At 42.0% G+C, this 20085-nt stretch overlaps 1 protein-coding gene across 2 annotated transcripts in view; it reads left to right on the top strand.

Annotated features, from left to right (window-relative positions):
* Positions 1-3355: 3355 nt before the first annotated feature.
* Positions 3356-20085, top strand: part of arid1ab (AT-rich interactive domain 1Ab) — a 55715-nt gene continuing 38985 nt past the window's right edge. For both annotated transcript variants that reach the window (XM_083925347.1, XM_083925348.1), the window contains exon 1: positions 3356-4603. In XM_083925347.1, the coding sequence (XP_083781473.1) occupies positions 3704-4603 (900 nt within the window). In that variant the 5' untranslated portion in view covers positions 3356-3703. The remainder of the gene's footprint in view (positions 4604-20085) is intronic.

The raw sequence follows: 20085 nt of genomic DNA on the forward strand, positions 1-20085 counted from the left end.
CATGCACTGATCAATTTAAAGACGTGTCACGGTGACATATATTAGTTTTTCACCCATAGTGTCTCAAAACGTATGGAATTTGACAGTATATCTATGTTTTCTCAAAATGCGTTTTTTCTTACTTTGAGCCAGAATCCTCCACTTCACTAGATCTATATTCTGAAGGGTTCTACAGAGGGATTTGTTCATGCATCATTCGTAGCCTGATTTATACAAACTTTTATAGTTAAAAACATGGCCAAAATGGGACTTTTATGGCTCTTGACAGACATGCTATGATAATAAGATATATTCATTATTCCCTGGGTAAAATCATTTTACAAAATGAAAAAAAAGAATTTAGGATCTGGCTTTATCCAATGTTCACATTTCTGTTCTGGCTAATGGATGCAAATTACTTCATATTTCATTATATGATGCCTTATTTGTATATTTAACTATGCAATTTCAGAACTTGCAATAAGAAAAGGAATTGTCTTAATGTAATTAATCAACTAGGGACATTTCACGGTGATATCTATTAGTCTACTAGTCTTTTTGTTTTCACCCTATTCACCTGTAGTGTCTCCCCTTAATTTCAACAATCATAGCGTCCCTATTAATTCTGTGTGAAGGAGGTCCTAATGCTTGCCGTTGAGCTTGTCCAGACATGTAGTTCGGCATTTTAAAGAACACCATATCCTTGTAAAACAAGAATCACATCAATAAATGCATGCAGCACAGGAGGTCTTTAGCATCATGGTGTTGCTCTCCCACAGAGATTTAACATACCATATGATCTCAGTGCCTTCAAGTCACTTTGCAGACGCACAGCAGATACATATTTTTCAAGGTGAGCGCTGAAAATACAGCACATTGTGCATGCTATGCCTAAAATAAGAGCAGGCAAACAGAGCATAGAAAGCAGATTGGGGTTCTCTTTTTAAAAAATATATGAAAGAGGGAAGAAGAGAGACTGCGCCCCTTGATAATAAACAGCAAGTTTATGCTAAAAAAGAATGAAAAAGAAGCTCCCCACCCCCTCCTCCCTTACAGCCTAGTCTCTGCGCCTTCTGCTAACACACACATGCACACACACGCACACCCACACGCACACACACCTCCCTTAGCCTATATAAGCAGACAGCAGCTGAGTTGACCCCCTCCACCCTGCATACTCTCCTTTATTAAACATACAAAAGCTGTCTTTGCAGCTTTAAAATACATGTGATATTTTGGTTGGGTTCTAAGTTAAACTTCAAGCCAAAGAGGATCTCTTTTTCCACGGACAGAGTGAGCAGTGTGAGCAGAAAGCCCCGCATTGTAGAGAGAAAGGGCTGAGCAGAGCGGAGAGCTGCTGCTTCCCATCCCCCACATTCACATAGCAAAGTTCTGCTGCTTTTGCAAGCGGCGATGATGCCTTCACGTGCTCCACCCGAGGCTCGTGAACGCCCGTTGTCGCAGCATTCTCGTGCTTTCTGGTTAAAAGTACACACACTTTATACTATTACATAAGTGGGAATTTGTTTCTTTGCGTACTCGGGGCTACTTTACGAAATAAAACGCCGAAAATATGAAATAGAAAAGATAATACAAAGTGTTCCCCCACTATAACACACTATATTTTGATATTAACACATATAAACAATATCCTATATATTTGCATGTCCTCTCTTGTCCTCTTGATGTATTAACACAGAAGATCATCAACAGACTACGTTTGTATATTTTCATTAGCCTATATTTCCACATGATCCTGCGTTGAACGTTATGACACTATTTTACTATAAAGAAAAATAAAGATCCCTGTTTATCCTGCATCAGTGTTTCCCTTCTTATGTGTTTCGGTGAATGTATCACGTAGCTTTCACAGACTGCAACAACTAACATGTCACATGTGAAACGGAGGTGGGAAATGTCAGACTTTACCTCGACGTGTAAGACTTTTGTTTTTATACTGTATGAGTCATTCGTTTCTGACTCATGGCGCGATTCTCAAAACTCCGACAGCACATGAAGGCAGCACGAAGGCTGCTGCTGCTGCTGCTGCTAGGAGAGCGCGAGGCAGGCAGGCAGAGAGCACGAAGAAAGGGGGTGGGGTGGGGGGGGAGAGAGAGAGAGAGAGAGAGAGAGAGAGAGAGAGAGAGAGAAAGAGATAGATAGATAGAAAGAGAGAGAGAGAGAGATGTCTATTGCTATTAATTGTACAGGGCGACTTCATGCTTTCTCCAAATCTCTTCTCGTGTGTTGGAGTGAGATTTGACTTATAACAGATAACATGTGATGTGTTCAATGGCACTGGCATACACACTGTCACTTCCCCACCGCCACTATTTCTCTTTTTGTATCCTCACTTCCTGCTCTGTGACTGGCTCAGTCCATCCCCCATCCTTCTTCTTTTTCTATCCTCTCTCTCTCTCTCTCTCTCTCTCTCTCTCTCTCTCTCTCTCTCTCTCACACACACACACACATACACTACATGAGACATGCACAGGTTGTGATTTCATGCTTTCCTCTACTTTCCTCCTCCTGTACTCTCTCTCTCATTCGCTGTGGTGGACACATGGAAGCGGTCACTTCCACCCTTTAGCCCGCTCTAACAGAAGATGACACTGTAGCCTATTTTGTTCCACTCCTTTAACAAGCTAATAAGATAAAGTGCACAGATGAATGTAACTCAGAAGAACACACAGCTCATGCATGAAACAATTTTTGCAATCAGTATGGTTGAGTAGTTATGGCCGACTTCAAGGCAGACTAGTATGATAAAGGACGCGGCAATTTTTAATTGTTTGATACTGTAAAACCGTAGACACAAAGTATGTGGCATTTCGCAGTACAGCAGCTACATGGAAGTGGCTATTTAAAACATGTTTTAACTGTTTACTTGGTGGGACAGACATTCAGCCATTTAGCTGTGGAACATTCTCAGTTAAATAGCACCAATAAGATCCAGTAGCATGCAGCACAGACACTAGGCACATATAACCGTGCCCTCTAAAGGAAATACAGTTTGTAAACACGTATAATGTTTATCTTCAAGTCTAAATCTCACTTTATTAGGCAGCCCATTGCTGTGTCTTCATTAGCACAAGCTTTTCACCTACATGCACCACTTAATTAGTCTCAGAATGACCAGTTCTTTATGTTAACGGACGGGGCTTTTCGAATACGTCGACATTTTTATGCATGAGCTCAGTTTAAAGCGCATTAGACCAACAATAATGGCTCTTCTTGGGTATAAACAATGTTGTTATAAGATAGGACAGTCCGGATCCAGCCTGCACTGTGAAGTCCACTCCGGGTTTTCATTTTCTCGCGACAGGTCGGTAAGATGGCTGTGTCTCGCGGAGCCTCGTGCTGGTTTGGTTGATTTCTAGCTCGCGCTCTCGTTCTGTAACAGAAGCCCCCCCTCCAACACACACATACACACACATACACACACTCACTTGGGTCGGCGAAATTTATTTCCCTGGCTCTGTATTTATATATTTTTATTTCACAAACTTTCCCCTCTCTGTTTGAACTTTAAACGGAGTCGCGGTGGATTACCGGATACCGGTCCGGGCGGAGGGCAAAGGGGGGAATGAACCGGGACAGCGGGTACGTTGTTATAAATATAATTGTATTTATATTCAATGGTTATTCGGAGTTTGCTTGTGAGTGAGTCGCCGTGCTGAGAGAGAGGTAGAGAAAGAGTGGGGGAGAGAGAGAGAGGGATATCATGGCCGCTCAGGTCGCCAGCGTAGCCACTCTCAACACTAGCCCGCCATCCGAACTCAAAAAGCCGGATCGGGACACACAGGAGGAGTCGGTACCGGGGGAGAAGCAACATGAAAATAAGGAACCGGGACCTGACGGCGGATCTCCTGGCCAGAAGGAGCTGCAGGACGGGAGCGATGCTGGAAATGCTGGGGGAGGAGGGGATCCTGACATGAAGAACGGCAACGGGAATTTGCCCCGGGTAAATAATAATAGCAGTAATCAGAATGATTCAGGCGGGCCGGAAGGGAATAACCATCCCGGAATGGGACACCACCATCCGGGCCCCTTTCCTCCACCTCCTTACGGTTACAACCAGCACTACAGTCGGGCCCCTTTTCATCAACATGGCGGACAACAAAGCCCTGGCATGGCAGCTGCATCGGGGCCGGGCATGATGGACCCGTACCCCCCTAATTCACACGAACACGGCTACCCAAACCATTATAACAACTACAGCCCTTTCCAGAACAGGACTTCTTATCAGGGCCAAGGATACGGGGCCATGAATTCCCCGCGTAACAACCAGCCTCCGGCGGCTGGGGGGCAGCCAGGCAAGCAACAGCCAGCAGGAGGAACCACAGCTATGGCTGCCTCTTACAATAATCAGAGGTATAACATGGGAAACCAACAACCTACTTCTACGCCAACTTTAAATCAGCTTTTGACATCCCCCAGCTCCGCCAGGAGCTATCCGAATTACCCCCAAGGAGACTATAACAATCAGGAAGGGGCCAGCAAGGGGCCAGGGGACATGGGCAGCAGTCAGTATGGTGGGGTCCATCCGGGTTGGCAACAAAGGACCCACCATCCGCCTCCCATGAGCCCGGGAAACACCGGACAACCTCCAAACAGAAATCAGGTAAACCCCACTTACTGCACGGACACACTGTGACTGAGTTAAAGTCCCACAGTAGCCCAGAAACAGCACTGTAGAGTTGCATATTGCATTGGACCAGCCATTGTCTATGTAGCAAGAGCTCTAAAATGGCTGCCTCTCTGTTTCTCCCAACACCACCCCCTGCAACAGTGTTTAGACAGAGAAAGAAGCCTCATATTCTGTTAGAAACTACTTCCCAGGTTGTGGGTATTCGTGTGTGTGTCCCCGCTGGGTACAGGGCAAGAGTTTGACTAAGTAGAGCAAGAGTTTGTCAGGAGAAAGTGTGTGTGTGTGTATGTGCAGAGGGAGATAAGGCGACGTTTCTTCGCAGTGCTTCTTCAGCCTCATTGTGGATGTAACTGCGCCGTGACTGCTGTTATTTCGGAGAGAAACCGCTTCTTTGAGGGTGATTCGCTCCCGCCAGTGCTATCAAAGTTGTCAATGGCTGTCAAGGCGATATACGAGATGCAAACGACAGACACAGCCGTTAAATAACATTTGCATAATCATTAAGTAAAGACCCCTCTGTCGGTTATAAAGCTGCCGCACACTTAAGCGGAGACGTGTCTCAGAGTCCAGTGAATGGCAACAATTGCGTCCTCCGAGTGTTTACTCGGATCAAAGTGTGATTGTGATTCATCTCGACGGAGGGTTTCATTCATTGTGGTTCGGTTCGACTCCGTTCGCCTCCCTCCCCCCCCGCGTCTTTGCTCCATGTGCCGCCTTGTAAACACGGCCCCGCTGGTTCGAGTTGGCAAAGTGCAGATTGCCTTTGCTTTGGGATTTGAATTATGGAGGTAAAATCCTGCTGTCAGAGCCAGGAGACAGTTGGTCTTAGGTTGACATGCGAGCCGAGATCTGATTGGCTCCCCATCCCTCTGCTCTCGGCCATTTATAATTGCATCTAATGGAAGGCTGCAGAAAAACAGCCCCCTCTGCCCCAGTTCTGTGTTCCTCCACCGTGCAGAGACAACATAGTCTCCGTGTGTTTGTGTGGTTCTGCACATTTTGAGCACTATTGTATGCGTTTGTGCAATATTAAAAAAACATCTTTGTATTTTTGTTGTTGTTGTATAAATGTATCTGATTGTTCTTCCATATAAACAGAAATATACACTAGGCACCAGCAATAGATAATTTATAATAACAATTTACTCATTTGTTGTATGTATCTAAAGCAGTTTGAGAGCACATTTTTGTCCAGTTCCTTCCACTGCAGTAATTTGCATGATGACTTTACCCATGTAGATCCACCATTGTTTGTATTTGTGTGAACCTTCAGCTCACTCCTGCTGAATCACATCTCCACTATCATTTTTAGCTGCTGACCTCAGACAATCTCCTGAAGTTTTTTCGCTGCTGGGTACACCGTGTGCACTGCTCGTTCGAGCTGGCTGACTCCGGTACAGCAGATAGAGTAGGTGTGGTCACGAAGCCCCGTTGTACAACTGTGTTTTCCACTGTTTCCAGATCAGGAGCCGAGGAGACGTGTCTGTGTGTGTATGCTCCAATGTTTTGTAGCCACGTGAGAGGTTCGGACCGGCTGCACTTGTGTTTACAAGCAACCAAGGTGTCAGCAGAGTGTCACTGCTTCTTTTTTTCTTCTTCAGCAGGTTACAGTGGCCTAATTTGCTTCCACATGCTGGGAGTGTAACCATGTCAACAGTGCTTACCTCCATCCCTCTCTGTTCAGTGATAACAGCCACGTGTTGTGTTTTTATGTTTACAATTAGTGCCAAATGTGTCATAGGTAGCATCTGTGTAGCTGTAGCTTTACAAAGAGGAGTATTTTTAGCATTAAGACGCACATGCAATGTAAAGAATGACGTTGTATACTTTTAGCATTGTCACAAATGGGGCATGTGATCATACGCTTGCTGTGCCACTTTACCCCAAAGAGGACATTTAATTTACTTCTCTTAGGGACAATATTTTGTATGCACTCTCTCCAAATATTATATCATTTGGGTATTGCACGTTACCCCTTTTTTATACAACGTTGCTTGAGGCATCTAGTAATCAAAGATGGCAGTTTGGCTTCTGCCTCTTAGTCAATTAGTCAACGTTTTGCTCTAAGTCAACTAAGATTTTTCTTGTCAATTAGTGCTTTTTACTGTGTTTTTTTCATGCTGAATGACACATCTCCGGTAAACAAAATTAAACACAGTGCTTTTCCATGATTCTTTGTGGAGAAGCTCACCTGCAGATCTGTTTATTTGACAGTGCATTAATGTACTAATCAATCAGTCAACAAAATGTCTTTATTGGAGAACAGCCCTAGATGATAGGGCTATCACGACGGGCCACGCTGTGTGAGTAAGACAGTAGACGTACTGTGTTTTACTACTTTACTTCCAGGAAAAATAGTGGTCATCAAGGACAGACTGTTTGTCTAGAGAAGTGATCCCGCCACATGTTGCTTTAAACTTTACGGTGCAAGCCTTTCACACGTTTTTATTGCCACTTCACCACAGCACAACAAGGCAAATTGTGGACACTTAGAGCAGCACAGTGAGACTTTGCACATTTTGCACATTCATACGTATTCTTAGGCTTTATCCACTATGTTTTAATTTAAAACTTGCATTGTTACATTTACGCCTCATGTCCACACTGCTGCAGTGTTTCCGGGCCCTTAAAACGGAGACGCTTGGAAACGCTGCGGAGCCAGTTTTAGTTTGAAATCTAAAACTCTGAGGTCGCGTTTTAGTCTGGACAGATGAAAACCAAGACTTTTGGAAACGATGATGTAGACACCCGCATTAGTCAGTCTTATCAGTTGACGTATCTTTTGGGAATTCATCCTCACTGTACTTCTTTAACATGTCACCGCTTTTACTCGTGTTACTTTCTGAAACGGTTCCACCTCGTCGTCCATCCGAGCAAACAAATCTCTGCTCTTACTTTTTTATCATTGCTGTTCTTCCTCCAAAGTATTTTTTGTATTTAACTTATACGACACGATTTACCACCGCAGAGTGACCTTATCTGCCTCCTGTTTACACCAGTTTTACGCTAATGGTCACATATGTGTTTTTAGCCGCGTTAATATGGACAGAGATTATTTCTGATTATTTCTTGATGCTGTTTTCATTTGATAATGAAAACCTAGTGGTTTGGGTTAGGGTTAAAAAATGTTTGAACCTAAATGTCCAAACATTCTGCAACTTGACACCGGCAGCTGTAGACAGTGTGGTCATATTCACCAGATGATCTGTGCTTCTCGACCAAAGGGAATAATAAATGTCATGCTGACACGTCTGCCCTGTGCTGCTGTTTTGAGGAAAGTTGGATTTCCCTTTTTTCGTTTCAATTGTCACTTCCTGTGTGAGAGAAGTGTGAGCGTCCATGCCCTAGGCCATCTTTATTCTGTTAAATTGACCACATGGGTTATACTCTTATTTATTGACATATCATAGTGAATAGCATATCCTGTAATTACTTATTTTAATTGATTTAATTCAATTATTCTTTTTATCAGCAGGATTTAGTTAAGAGGCAATTTCCAGCGCTCCAAAGAATCAAGTGTTTCTAAATTTCACGTATACTGTCTAATGTACCGCATAAACTCACTGGATAAGAGCATCAGCTCCACATAGTTTTGATCTACGTTGTGTTGTGGACAAAACAATATATGTTTGTTCCCAAGTGTCAAATTGGAGTTATGAATTTGGAATGAGCATCTTACAGTTGCTGTGATGTCTAAATATCTCACGTAGATAATGTTTGACAGTACCATTAAAGCATCCCGTCCATAAGTTAAGGAGAAAACAATGTTGTGATAGTAGTATTTTGCAGTACGCTTTGTTTGTGCTCATATCCTTTCAATCACAAACTCTCCATTTCTCAATCAACGCCCTTAACACTTTTTCATCACTAGATTGCCGCCCATGCAGCTTTTTCCTACGTGTTAGTGTATTTTAAGAGCCCTTCTCTGCTGAAGAAGCCCAGGCTCATTCCCGTTGTGCAAGTGGAAGAGGAGTGTCTGGCAAGGCAATCGAACATTGTGGTTGTTAAGCACACTTTAAAGGTAGCAGAGACTGTAGTTTTGCGGCGGGCAAAAGGAGCAGTTTCAAAATCTCATTAGTGTCTCTGAATAGGGGAAAATTAAAATCACTGAAAACTGGAGCTTTTGCAGGAGAATCTTTTTTTGTCTGCCTTGGTGTCAGTGGTGCAGGTGCAGAGAGCGCATTACTTTAATGGATATAATCCCAGACATGGTACCCGGAGGACAGCATCTCTCACGTAGGGCCAACGGACTGAAAGATGAAGTAAATAATTTCCAAGCTGCTGTCAAATCACGGCGGAGAGATGTCATATGAGGCCAACACATTATATTAAGGCAGGGCCTTAATTCAGTGGACCTTCAATGGACTCGATATGAAAAAAATCACATCGATGTCTTGTGATTCGCAATTTGTTGTCTATGTTGACAATAATATTAAGTCAAACTTCTTGGAAAATGTTATCTGACGTAGGGGAGGGAATGTCATTTGCAGTTTTGGTTTAAACTGGATTACATAACCCACGATGTCACACGTGAGCAGCAGATACTGTGTTATATTGAGATAAAGTCCTTCATCTATATCGCTCAGTAGGGCTGGAAGAAAAGAGATATTGTGATATAAAAATGTCTATTGTACATATTTTTCACTTTAACGCAGCTGAACCACAACTCTTTGTATTTTGATCATTGCACGTTATGTTCATTTAATTCATGCAAGAGTATAGAAGTATGAAATGATCTGTATTTTGTTAGAGGACTGATGCGTTTGATGTTGGACTGCAAAGATCGGAGTGTTTTTCACAGGCTCCACAGGCTGGAGGAGTTTCCATCTCTCAACAGTCCGCCGTCATCTCTACAGTGTCTTCAAAGGGGTTGAAGAATATTTTAGTCTATATTTTTAATACCATTCCCAAGTTTAGTGTATGGTTTAATTTTTTCCCCGTAGCAACTCAGTTTTATTGGGCCTCGTCTGCAGGGGAGCCGTCCATGATGAGTGCTGTTGGCTGTATTTTAGCGGAGTTTATTAAATGCTTTAACTCAACAGCGCTATGATTAGCCCTTTAATTGGCAGATATATCGCCAGTAATGATTCGATGGATGATTTTTATGGCGCTATTCACCTGCCTTGGGCCACCTGCTTAAGATGAATTGTTAATTGAACGGTGGGTGAGGGCAAATATTCCAGGTTTTAATTACGCCTCGCACACAAACAAATACTCTTAAGCAGATTCTAGCGAGGTTGTTTCTGATGGTGTAACGCCAGGTGTTTTCCTCCGCCCAACGCAGGGGGAGGGAGCCATCAGGTATACCCACTCAGCTCTGACAAGACGGACTTCCCAAATTGAGTTTGAATTCACTCCTAATCGAAGACACTTTGGAAATGTTTCTTTGACAAAGTCCAACAGTCGAAAACAACTAAGAGCACCAAACCAAGGAAGTTAAATAGACACACAGCTCTGGGATGTACAAGCGAAGCCTCACTGCAAAATGGAAAAGCAGCGAATAAATAAACAGTTTGATGACAGCTTTGTGGTGTCAAAAACTCCCTCAAGTAGTGAAGATGGACTATATTTCATATTTAACAGAGCAAACATCTCGTCAGTCCCTGCATTGTTATTCAAAAGTAAACCTAATTAAAGCATTAAACAGACCGGTGTGCTGATATTAAGCAGAGTGAGCGACAACAAAGAAAAACGTTCTTTGAAGATCAACAGAAAATGAATAATCATTTTGGATTTATCAGATTATTTTTTACCGTTAACGGATTAAGAATTTGTTCTAAAAATGCCTGAAAACATAGAAGAAAATCACATTTTCTCACAATCACAAGTTTTCAAATGTCTCATTTTGTCCGACCAGCAGTCCAAAGATATTTATGTCACTCTCGCACAAGTTAAAGAAAAGCAGAAAATGTCAATGTCAATTTGTGAAGCTGGAAGTACATATTTTTGCATTATTATTTTTTTGCTTGAAAAAGGATCAGTCAATGATCAACATGTTCTTCATTGACTAACCAATTAATTATTAAATAATCTAAGTCTTATTGCCAACTACTCTGTTCAGTGATTTATCATTTGCGAATGTGCCATAAGCCAAAATTCTCCAAATGTCTTGCTCCAGCAGGTAAATATTAATTCTTTAGTCTTCTGTGAGAGTGTCTTTAGGTATATTAACCTGCAACTGTTTGAACTAATGACGTGTTGAGTCGTTGTTAAAGCATCCAGAATCTGTCTTATACACTACGTGCTGATCAATGTAAATATCTCTGGGTTTTAGCATGTTTGTCGGACAAAATAAATATTTGAACACATCACATTTGGCTCTGAGGAACTGGAACCCTTCACTGATCAAATGATTAATCATGAAAAAATTATCTTCAGATTAATCAATAAGAAAATAAATGAATGTTAGTTGCAGCCCTGCTTGCAGTAAGCATTTCATTTGTATGGAGCAAAAGATAATGAAGATAATTGATATTTATTACTTTAGTCAGGTCAGTCATTAAGACAAAATGCCTTTGAAATGGGAGAGTTCGTGCTTGCTGTAATTGTAAGTTGTATTTCACTGAGATGTCGACTTATTTTTTAGACCAATCAAGAGTTTCAAAGAAGTCTTTTTGGGTTCTGAGGAATCAGAAACCTGCACTTTTCATTATCGGTTAATGTGCAATGTGATGTGTTTAAATGTCTTTATTATGTCATTTCAAAACGCACATTTATTCAGTTTAAGATGACATAAAAGAGGGACAAGCAGGAAATCTAAATATCTGAGAGGCTGAATAAACAGCATTTTCTGCCATTTTGCACAAAAAATTAACCGACTATTTAAATAGTTGGCGATTATTTTTCTGTTGGAAAGGCTAATCATTTAGTCGGAAAATCGTTGTGGCTCTACTTTGAACTTCTTTCATTCGTTATAGACTTAAAGATGGCTTTGGAGTAGGTCGGTCATGAAGATAATTGTTGGTTGCCGCTCCAACTGGAACTTTTCATGTGTGAAACTATTCATAAATTGGAGTGCACACAAAGTACTAACCTGTACACAATCACTAGAGATTGCTATACTGTTCTTTGACCGCTGGCTGGATCTTTTCTGAATCGCCCCGTCCCCTCAGTAAACACAACGCACATTTCCAAGAAAACCTAAAGAACAACCTCCAGCTACTGTTTCTGACGACAGTTTTGTGGGCGTTGGTGGCGTGGAGAAGAGGAAGTCCGAGCATTCAAAAAAAGGAAGTTCACTCTCTGCTCTTTAGTCTGCACTGCTGAGTAATGATTCTCCACAGGGCCACATGGACAAGCATGCTGCCTCCCGGCAAATGTGTGTGTGTGAGACAGGATGGTGTGTGTGTGTATGAGGGAGAAACGGTGTCAGTGATACCCAGGGGAGGGGGGTGGTTGGGTGTTTTGTGAATGATCTTCGTCTGCCCCTGACAGCTGTGTGTATTTGTGTATAAAGTGCGGCGGTTGCCTGGTGGTCGTTGCGAGTGTGTATATGTGTGTGTGTGTGCCTCAGGAACCTCTCTGACCTGCTCCTACTCCACGTGTCACCAGCCATCTGTCTTTCTTTGGTAACATCGCCCGTCTTCAGCCCCCTGACAGGCACAGATAGTGTTGCATTTTCCAAACCCGTCTTTGTCTCTAGTTAACTTGTTGTCGTTGTTTCATCCCTATGCATTTTTGATACAGAGCACATCAGAAGAAAATGACTGAACAACAGAAGCTAGCCGCCATGCACATGTGTATAGAATTGACTGAACGCCTCCAGGTTTATTGACTTCCACAAACTATAGCAAGTTACTGCATGCAGCCAATATTTAGTGATGCTGTTGACATGTTTTGGTTTAATGACTCAGAAAGTTCATTTACATCCCGGCAGTGAGTATTATGAATCTAAATAAAGCGTATGCCCAGTGTTGCACAGTGAACATGCAATGAGAAAAACAAGTTCCTCCACGGACAAATGTCAAACTTGGGATGCTGCATCAGGGCACGCTGGAATGTAAAGGTAATTCATTTCTTTTGACATTTACCTTCTAAAATGCTCCAGATTAGCATAGTAATATCCTTCTCCGAGCCCGTGTGAGACTACAGACTTCATTTACATGACGTATGGTGTGTGTGTGTTTTTATGGAATAAAGTGGTTAACCTTTAAATTGGTCTAGTTGTTGATACCAGAAGGTAGAGAATGATGCTTCCTCACAGCGCTCGCACAGCCCTCACCTTTGCTCTCTGCAGGAAAGAAATGTGTCATATATAAAGTGGAAAAGGGGAACAGTTGCTTTATGTCTCTTGTGGAACTCAATCATGACGTCTGTCGTTGTGGATTGTGCCCTCCAGTCATGGCCTTGCTTTCTGTTTTGCCTAATGTGCTATACAGTCTGTTACAGACCTTTTTCAAGGCTAATAAAACTAAAGCTGTGGAGTGCATTTTGGACAAACAGGTGGTAGAAGTCATCTTAGCAATAGCGGACCAGTATCCACATTTTGAATCCAGTGCAATTCTCCTGTTCTTGATCTTGTCTTCCAGCAAAATAGGAAAGTAGTGTTTGGTGCTAAGGTGATTCTTAAATTTAGTCCATAGACAGATTTCTTTGTTTTCTTAATTCTACTGTAGTATCGTTAGTTGTTGAACAGAAAATGTTCCTACACACTCAGAACATTCCCCTGGGTGCTCTCTTAAGCCCATTTTACACAGATTCCGCCACAGTGACGCAATGGAGGAACGCAGCAACGCCGGCTTTCGCTCATTCCCACAGAACCAAGCAGAGGCGGTGTAACGCTGCCCCCACACAGAACAGCGGCATTCTAGAAGGAAAAACAGGCGTTAAGTGTGCATGTGAATATCCGCACCATTAATTAACCACTCGAAGCCGACCCAACCCACAAACTGCCAACTTTATACATTATAGTAGCACGGCACCAGAGAGGGGAAGAGACGGTGGACTATCGCATTCAATGTTTCTCTAAGTTATTAATCACTCTGAACGCTGCTTTGCCACTATACGACCCTCCTGTGGGTTGACTCAGGCATCACTCAGGCATCGTTCCTCCCTGGTGGCTTTACCATTCACGCAGACGTTGGTTCAGCTCTGTTGCGGCTCTGTTGTGGTTCTGTTGCGGTTCTGTGACTGCCTCTACTATCCCCCCTGTTCGCGATCTGCGCCTTGCACACAGAAGGCGGGGCGTAGTAAAGACGCAACAGCCCCGCGATAAAACAGGCAGTGTGAAAGGGGCTTGTGTCATCTACAATAGTTAATCCCCATTGGAGCAGTTCCACACTTTCTACTTGATGACATTACACATTCAAGTTTTAGCACTAGTTTCTGGATTAGGGAAAGACTTACTTGTTTATGTTTACTAATATTTCTGGTCTATTAAAGACCATAAGAATAACATATATGAAGCATAGTTACACTTTGATCCTACATAAATAAAAACAATGTTTTTTGAGAAAGAAATGCAACATTTTTGCCTTTTCAGGTTACTTAAATGCAGGGTTTTGGTGCATTAACTAGTTTTATACCATAGTAAATTAAATCAAAACTTTTTAGTTGATTGACTGCAAGTATCTGGCAACTCTTTTGGTAATTGCGTAATTCTTTTAATCCTTTTTTTGCAACAAAAAAGCCAAAATTAACTAGTTCCAGCTTATCAGATTTTTATATTATAATATATTATATTTTCTGTCTTTGTTTTGGACTGTTGGTTGAACAAAACAAGCTATTTTAATCTGTGCTTTATCTCGCTATTTTACAACATTTGATAGGCTGAGCCATGAATTAAGAAAATAATTGACAGCTAAATTAATTAATAATACAAAAAGTAATAAGTTGCAGCTCTAGACTCAATCAAAAGTGACGGAAACTTTGTAAGCAAAAACCACTGGTCAAAAGAAAACATTTCAACTTCCACTATTTTCTAACAGGTTATCAACCAAAACGATCAATCAAGAAAATAATCAGCAAGTTCATCAATACGGAAAATAATGACTAATTGCTGCCCAAAATTGAATGCCTTTTTGGTTTTGGACTGTTGGCCAGATACAATTTGAACATCATTTTGGCCTCTGGCAACTTGTTACAGACAATTTGCTTAGGCTAATAGACTAAAACATAATCATGTTTGACAATGAACATAATGATTAGTTACACTATAAGAAGAGACAGATTTCAGACTCACTTTCATTGCTCGAGTCTAACTCTCAAATTAACTTTTCAGCTCTTTCAGAAAGTACACATGCAACGTGTTAAAATGTCGCCACTCTCTGTACAGCAGTGTACCAGGCGGCCAGTTAGCAGCCTGTTTGATACGGAGCAGTTGTTTTGTTTTGATCTGGTTGCCAGCTCATGGTATAAAAAAAAAGAGCAGCCAGTGGTCAGCAGGGATAAAGTTACAGAGACAAAGCCACAGCAGAGAGGCTATTTAGTGCCATTGTTTTTTTCGTGCGTGGCAGCTGACAGTGATTTGTGCACCGAAGACACATTTGATGAGCGCTATTTGCCGCCCGGCAGATGTTAACTTTGGACTCTTGTTGTGACACTTGGGGGTGAGAGTTTGCTGGTATGGTTGTAGAAAAAAAGCAAAACTGTTAGCATAACATTTGCATGACCCTGCACGAGGGAGCGCAAAGGAACAATCCCAACGGTCTCTCCAGCCCAGCTCAGTCTGCGGCTCATGTGTTTTTCAGCGAGACCTGAAACATGCTGGACAGCTCTGCCGTCATGCACAAAACTCAATATTCCATTTAAATGACTGGTCTGTGATTCAGATTATGACCACGCATGTTTTCCTCTGCCCGTGTGTGTATGTGTGTGTGTGCGTGTGCAGAGCGGTGTGATGTCAGTGTCAGAGTTGTGACTCTAACCATGAGGTCCACACCATGAGGCAGGCAGTGACCCAGCCAGGTCCTTAAGTGGCTTCGCCTCATTCAGTAGCCAGGGTATTTTTGGCATAGTAGTGAGTGACACACTTATCGTAATGGGTCTTCCAGGGTGCCAGTGGTCAGTCTCAATAAGCATCCTTCTCGGCAGCGCGAGCCGATCCCCGGCAACGTGATGTAACCGATCGCACCGTCGCCTCCAATGCTGACGGAGAAGTCCCCGCCCGCTAACACATCAAGTGTCTTATCTCTGAGCAGGAGCGGGGGGCAGAGAGCGCTCTTTCCTCCCCGAGTGGCCCCCGCTGAAGTGCTCCTGTAACCCGAGCAGCACTGCCATTCTTGCACTGTACTCACATTGTGGCTTTAAATAAGCCACACCGCTGTTTATTATGGGACGTTAGTCAAGCGTAACTGTAAACACACTTTGCATGGGTAATGCATTCTGACAATGAGCCGTTAAAGCATTACGGTGTAACTGGATATTTAGTTCTATTACAAAATGTTTTACAAGTTAAAGTAGTGCCAGGCGATAATTTCAATATGATCATTTATCTTCTTTCTATGGAAGCGTATCGTGATTAAATCATTTATCAAGATATCGTGCTTTACAATCATCTAAGTTGATAATAACAAATAAACAAACTGAAATTGCTCCGGAAGTTTTGTTTCTACATCACACTATTTGTGTGCATGGATGTGAACACTGTCAGTGTTTAGCTGGGGACAATATTATTCTTTTTCTTTATAATCTCACCTGAAATGATTTTGTTCATTTTGCACTAAAGTTCTTCATAAAATATCAAAAATAATGAATGAATTAATTATTAAATGGTTTAATTCACATACATTTTGACAGAAAATGGTTTATGTGGTACATAACAAATAATTACCAGAGAACGTGCCACATCGTGATGTACAGTACACTGTACATCTCAAGATATGAAATGACCCTGATTATTTATAGTTGAGGAAATGTTAGTATATGACTCATGACGAACAGGAAGTCAAACACAGAAACCAGCCATTCACAGGGCTGGGTATCGTTTATAATGTTTGAATGTTATACCTGAGTTTTGGTGACAACATTGAAAGAATATTTTTTGAATACATAATCGACTTTGGATATTTCAGTTTCAAAACTGATTTTGCTTGAACATGAAAGAGATTAAAATGCTGTAAATTATACAAGGAACCCGTAACCCTTTATTAAAATCCGAATGTCAACATTAAGAATGGACCCAAAAGCAGATACATGAATCTAGTTTTTATTTCACATGAGCACACTGCAGCAGTTTGTTATTCCAGTATCTTTACTCTAGCTTTAAAACAGCCTCTAATGTTGGACGAGATCACATATGGTTCTTTTAGGATCTTGGGATTTTATGAATCGATATCGGATCATTCAAACGGAGACCGATTTGAATCAGAAACCAGATTAAATGTTGCCGAAACAGCCACACGAGAACTTTTGGGTTGAACACTCTGAACATTCATCAGGTTCTTAACCAAGAAGAAGACGTTTTAGTTGTGTCTGCAGGTGCAGTTTACACACTTTGAGTTTACTATTATTTCATTTGAAAAAAAAATGAACATCTGGTTTCCTTACCTCCTCCCTTCCATTTCTCACTCTTAATGTGCACGACACCCACTGGCCCTGCTCTCAGCCCTATCTCAGCTCCTTGCTTCTCTCCTGGGAATCAGCCACTGTCACCTGGAAATTATAAGTTTGGCCCGGCAGGCTGACAACCGGCAGTCAGGACGGATGTTCGCCATCTTGTACCGCCAACCTGAACATCACACTGACAGGCCAGGCGGCAGAAGTCCGTAACTGGGCGGTCAAGCTGCTCACTTCCGCCCAACGGGAGATTCTTTTCCTGGAGCGCACTGGGCCTGTCATTACTGTGCTGGGACCCTGTTAGCACCTTGCAGCTACGTTGTCATTCACCAGGAACTATTCACTCTCAAGTGCTAATGACCACTGTCAAATCAGTGCTAATCAATCGAGTTTCTTCACAAGGAAGGGCTGTTGAGGTTGTATGGTATTGAACACAAAATACATTTACTGACCTAAAATACAGTTCATAGGTGTTTGTTTTGTCTTGCAATGGCATGGTGCTGCATTTCCATGTACAATTTAAAACATAAATGTTTCTTCCAGGCTGTTTTTTGTGTTGAATTCAAGAGAACTGAAATGGTATTAGGTTATTTTAAATTGCTTTTGCACTGATTACTTAGATTTGTTTCTACAAAATGTATAACTTCTGAATTCTTACATCATCAGTGCGATGTTGAATACATACCGTGCGTTCATATTTTACTGTCATGTTAAAGGGCTAGTCCATAGGTTAAGCATTACATGGCATTTTCACAGGCCGCTTTTACTGCAACCTTGCTGTATCAATGACGTTAAGCCCTCTGTCACATTTTGGTGCTGACTGTGTACACTTTTTGCTAACATTAGCTGTTGGCCTTGGTGGTGTTGATACTTTTCTATCAGTTTCTCCAATCACACACTTTGCCGCTTAAAAAGTTGTGTTTAGTTACTTGCGTACGGTGTTTTCTTTGCGCATTGTGGATCGCAGAAAGATATGTATGGCTAGCAACTAGCTAGTTGTCATTGACACAGTGCTTTTACAATGCTATTACTTAATAAAATACACACAAGAACTCACCAAAAATACCAACTGCCTGGGCAACCCCCTTCTGATCTAGCTATCTTCTAATAACATCCTTGTAGACAGTCATTTTCCTGCTTTTTTCTTGGTTTTCTTATAGTGGAGGCACATTCACAAGTCTAACCTCATTGACTACAGAGCGGTGAACATGTGCAGAATGATCACAATGAAAGCAGGGGAGGTCAAGATATTCTGACATTTGGACCCTGGTATGGGTCAAATCTCTACATGCTGTGAGCGGGCAAATCCATTCTTCCCCTTTTGAAACAGTAGTTTTGCAAAACTCTTAACTCGAGGTCTACTTATGAGCTTTATTTTTAGAATTTTTAACATATCCAACAGTCTTCCTTAGAGGTTGGACTTTTTTGTCAAGCTGCATTTCCATTAACTGAGTCAAAAGTCTGTGTGGACATTGTGTCCGTGCCATCTCTACGGTTTATTTCTGCCTGCATGATTGCTGGATTGTCAGTGGAAAATGAAAGCAATAGAAAGAAAGCACTAGTCTAAAAAAAGATTTTCAAATCCCCCTGCTATCAAACTGAATCTGAACAGATCTAGGACTATCTCTAATATATGTGACAGTCACCTTTTGGCCGCTTGTCTCTGGGAATAAGGTGATCAGAAATGGAAGGGACCATCTCAGCACCCTTAATTCACGCAGATGCAGAGTCATGTTTTTAACTCTCGTCTGTTTGTTGTTGTTTCTGTTCTTATTAACCGTAGTTTTGGTTTCCCCCTCATCTCTGAGATGTGTCATCCAAGTGCCGCTTCCCTTCTTCCTCTCCTCCTTGAACATCTTTTGAATTTCTTGGAACAGCTGGGTGAACATCTGGGTGAGTAGGGTGCCAGTGCCTCTGCTCGGCGTGGATGATAGCACCAGCAGGCGCAGGCTGCCGCCCCCTCTACCCGACCCGGGCCCTCCCCGCTTTTATCCCGAGTCATGCAGCGGTCAGCTAGTTGGAGCTTCTCAGGTTGATGCAGTGGGAAGTCAGACTAATTGCTTAATTGAGAACACAGCGTTTTGGGTTGTTTTCCCCCCGTAGATTCTTGGCTTCTTGTTTACTCTAGCTCTCAGGTGCGGAGCTTTGCCCAGCAGTTGGATACTTCAGCTTTGTTTAAAAGCTCAATTTATCAAATAGTCCAAATTGTTTAATGCTTTACGTCTGCAGTAAAAATACCCCTCTGCTGTGGCTGCCAGGTCTGTGCTGTGTGTTTGGGCTGTACGTTTTGGTGAACTTATTATTTATGAAAAAGAGAAAACACTAACACCATGTGACTCCTGTGATAGGAATCGTTAAAATAAGTTTTTAATAAAGTTGCAGTGTCAAAATTAATATTCCGCTTGGATATCATCAGTTTCTAAAGGATAACCTTGGGCTGTAGATTAGGGTGGGCACGAGTAGTTTATTCAAAGATGGAGGGAGTGCATCAATTCTTTGAGGGCCAATCGAGTACTCGTTTTTCCAAATCTGTTTTTAGAACAGGAATAATTTTGCACAGCAATACAGCCTGACCAACACCTAATGCCTATTCTCAATCAAAACCGTCACAGTTACCCTTTTAAGGATTTCTTTTTTCACAACCACAACTTCAAAACACTGTTTACTTATGTAACGTAATTAAATTTGTGTTCACAGTTTGTTAATGATCAGTCCAACTGTGGAGAACAGGCGCCCTGCTGCCACAGATTAGGCAGGTGTCAGCAGGTGCTGCTTTGCCACAACGTTGTTTTTAGTCCCGGTACCTGTCAGGGACGGGCGTTTACAGTTCTTTCAATATTCGAATACTCTCATTACCTGACGCACGGGTATACGATTACTCTTAGAAAAAAAACAACAATGGGAGGTTCGTTTTTTGACGCGGCTCACAGCAACGTCATGATTCTGTCACTTTTTCTGAC

The sequence above is a fragment of the Echiichthys vipera genome (genome assembly GCF_963691815.1).
Source record: "Echiichthys vipera genome assembly, chromosome: 13".
Taxonomy (NCBI): Eukaryota; Metazoa; Chordata; class Actinopteri; order Perciformes; family Trachinidae; genus Echiichthys; species Echiichthys vipera.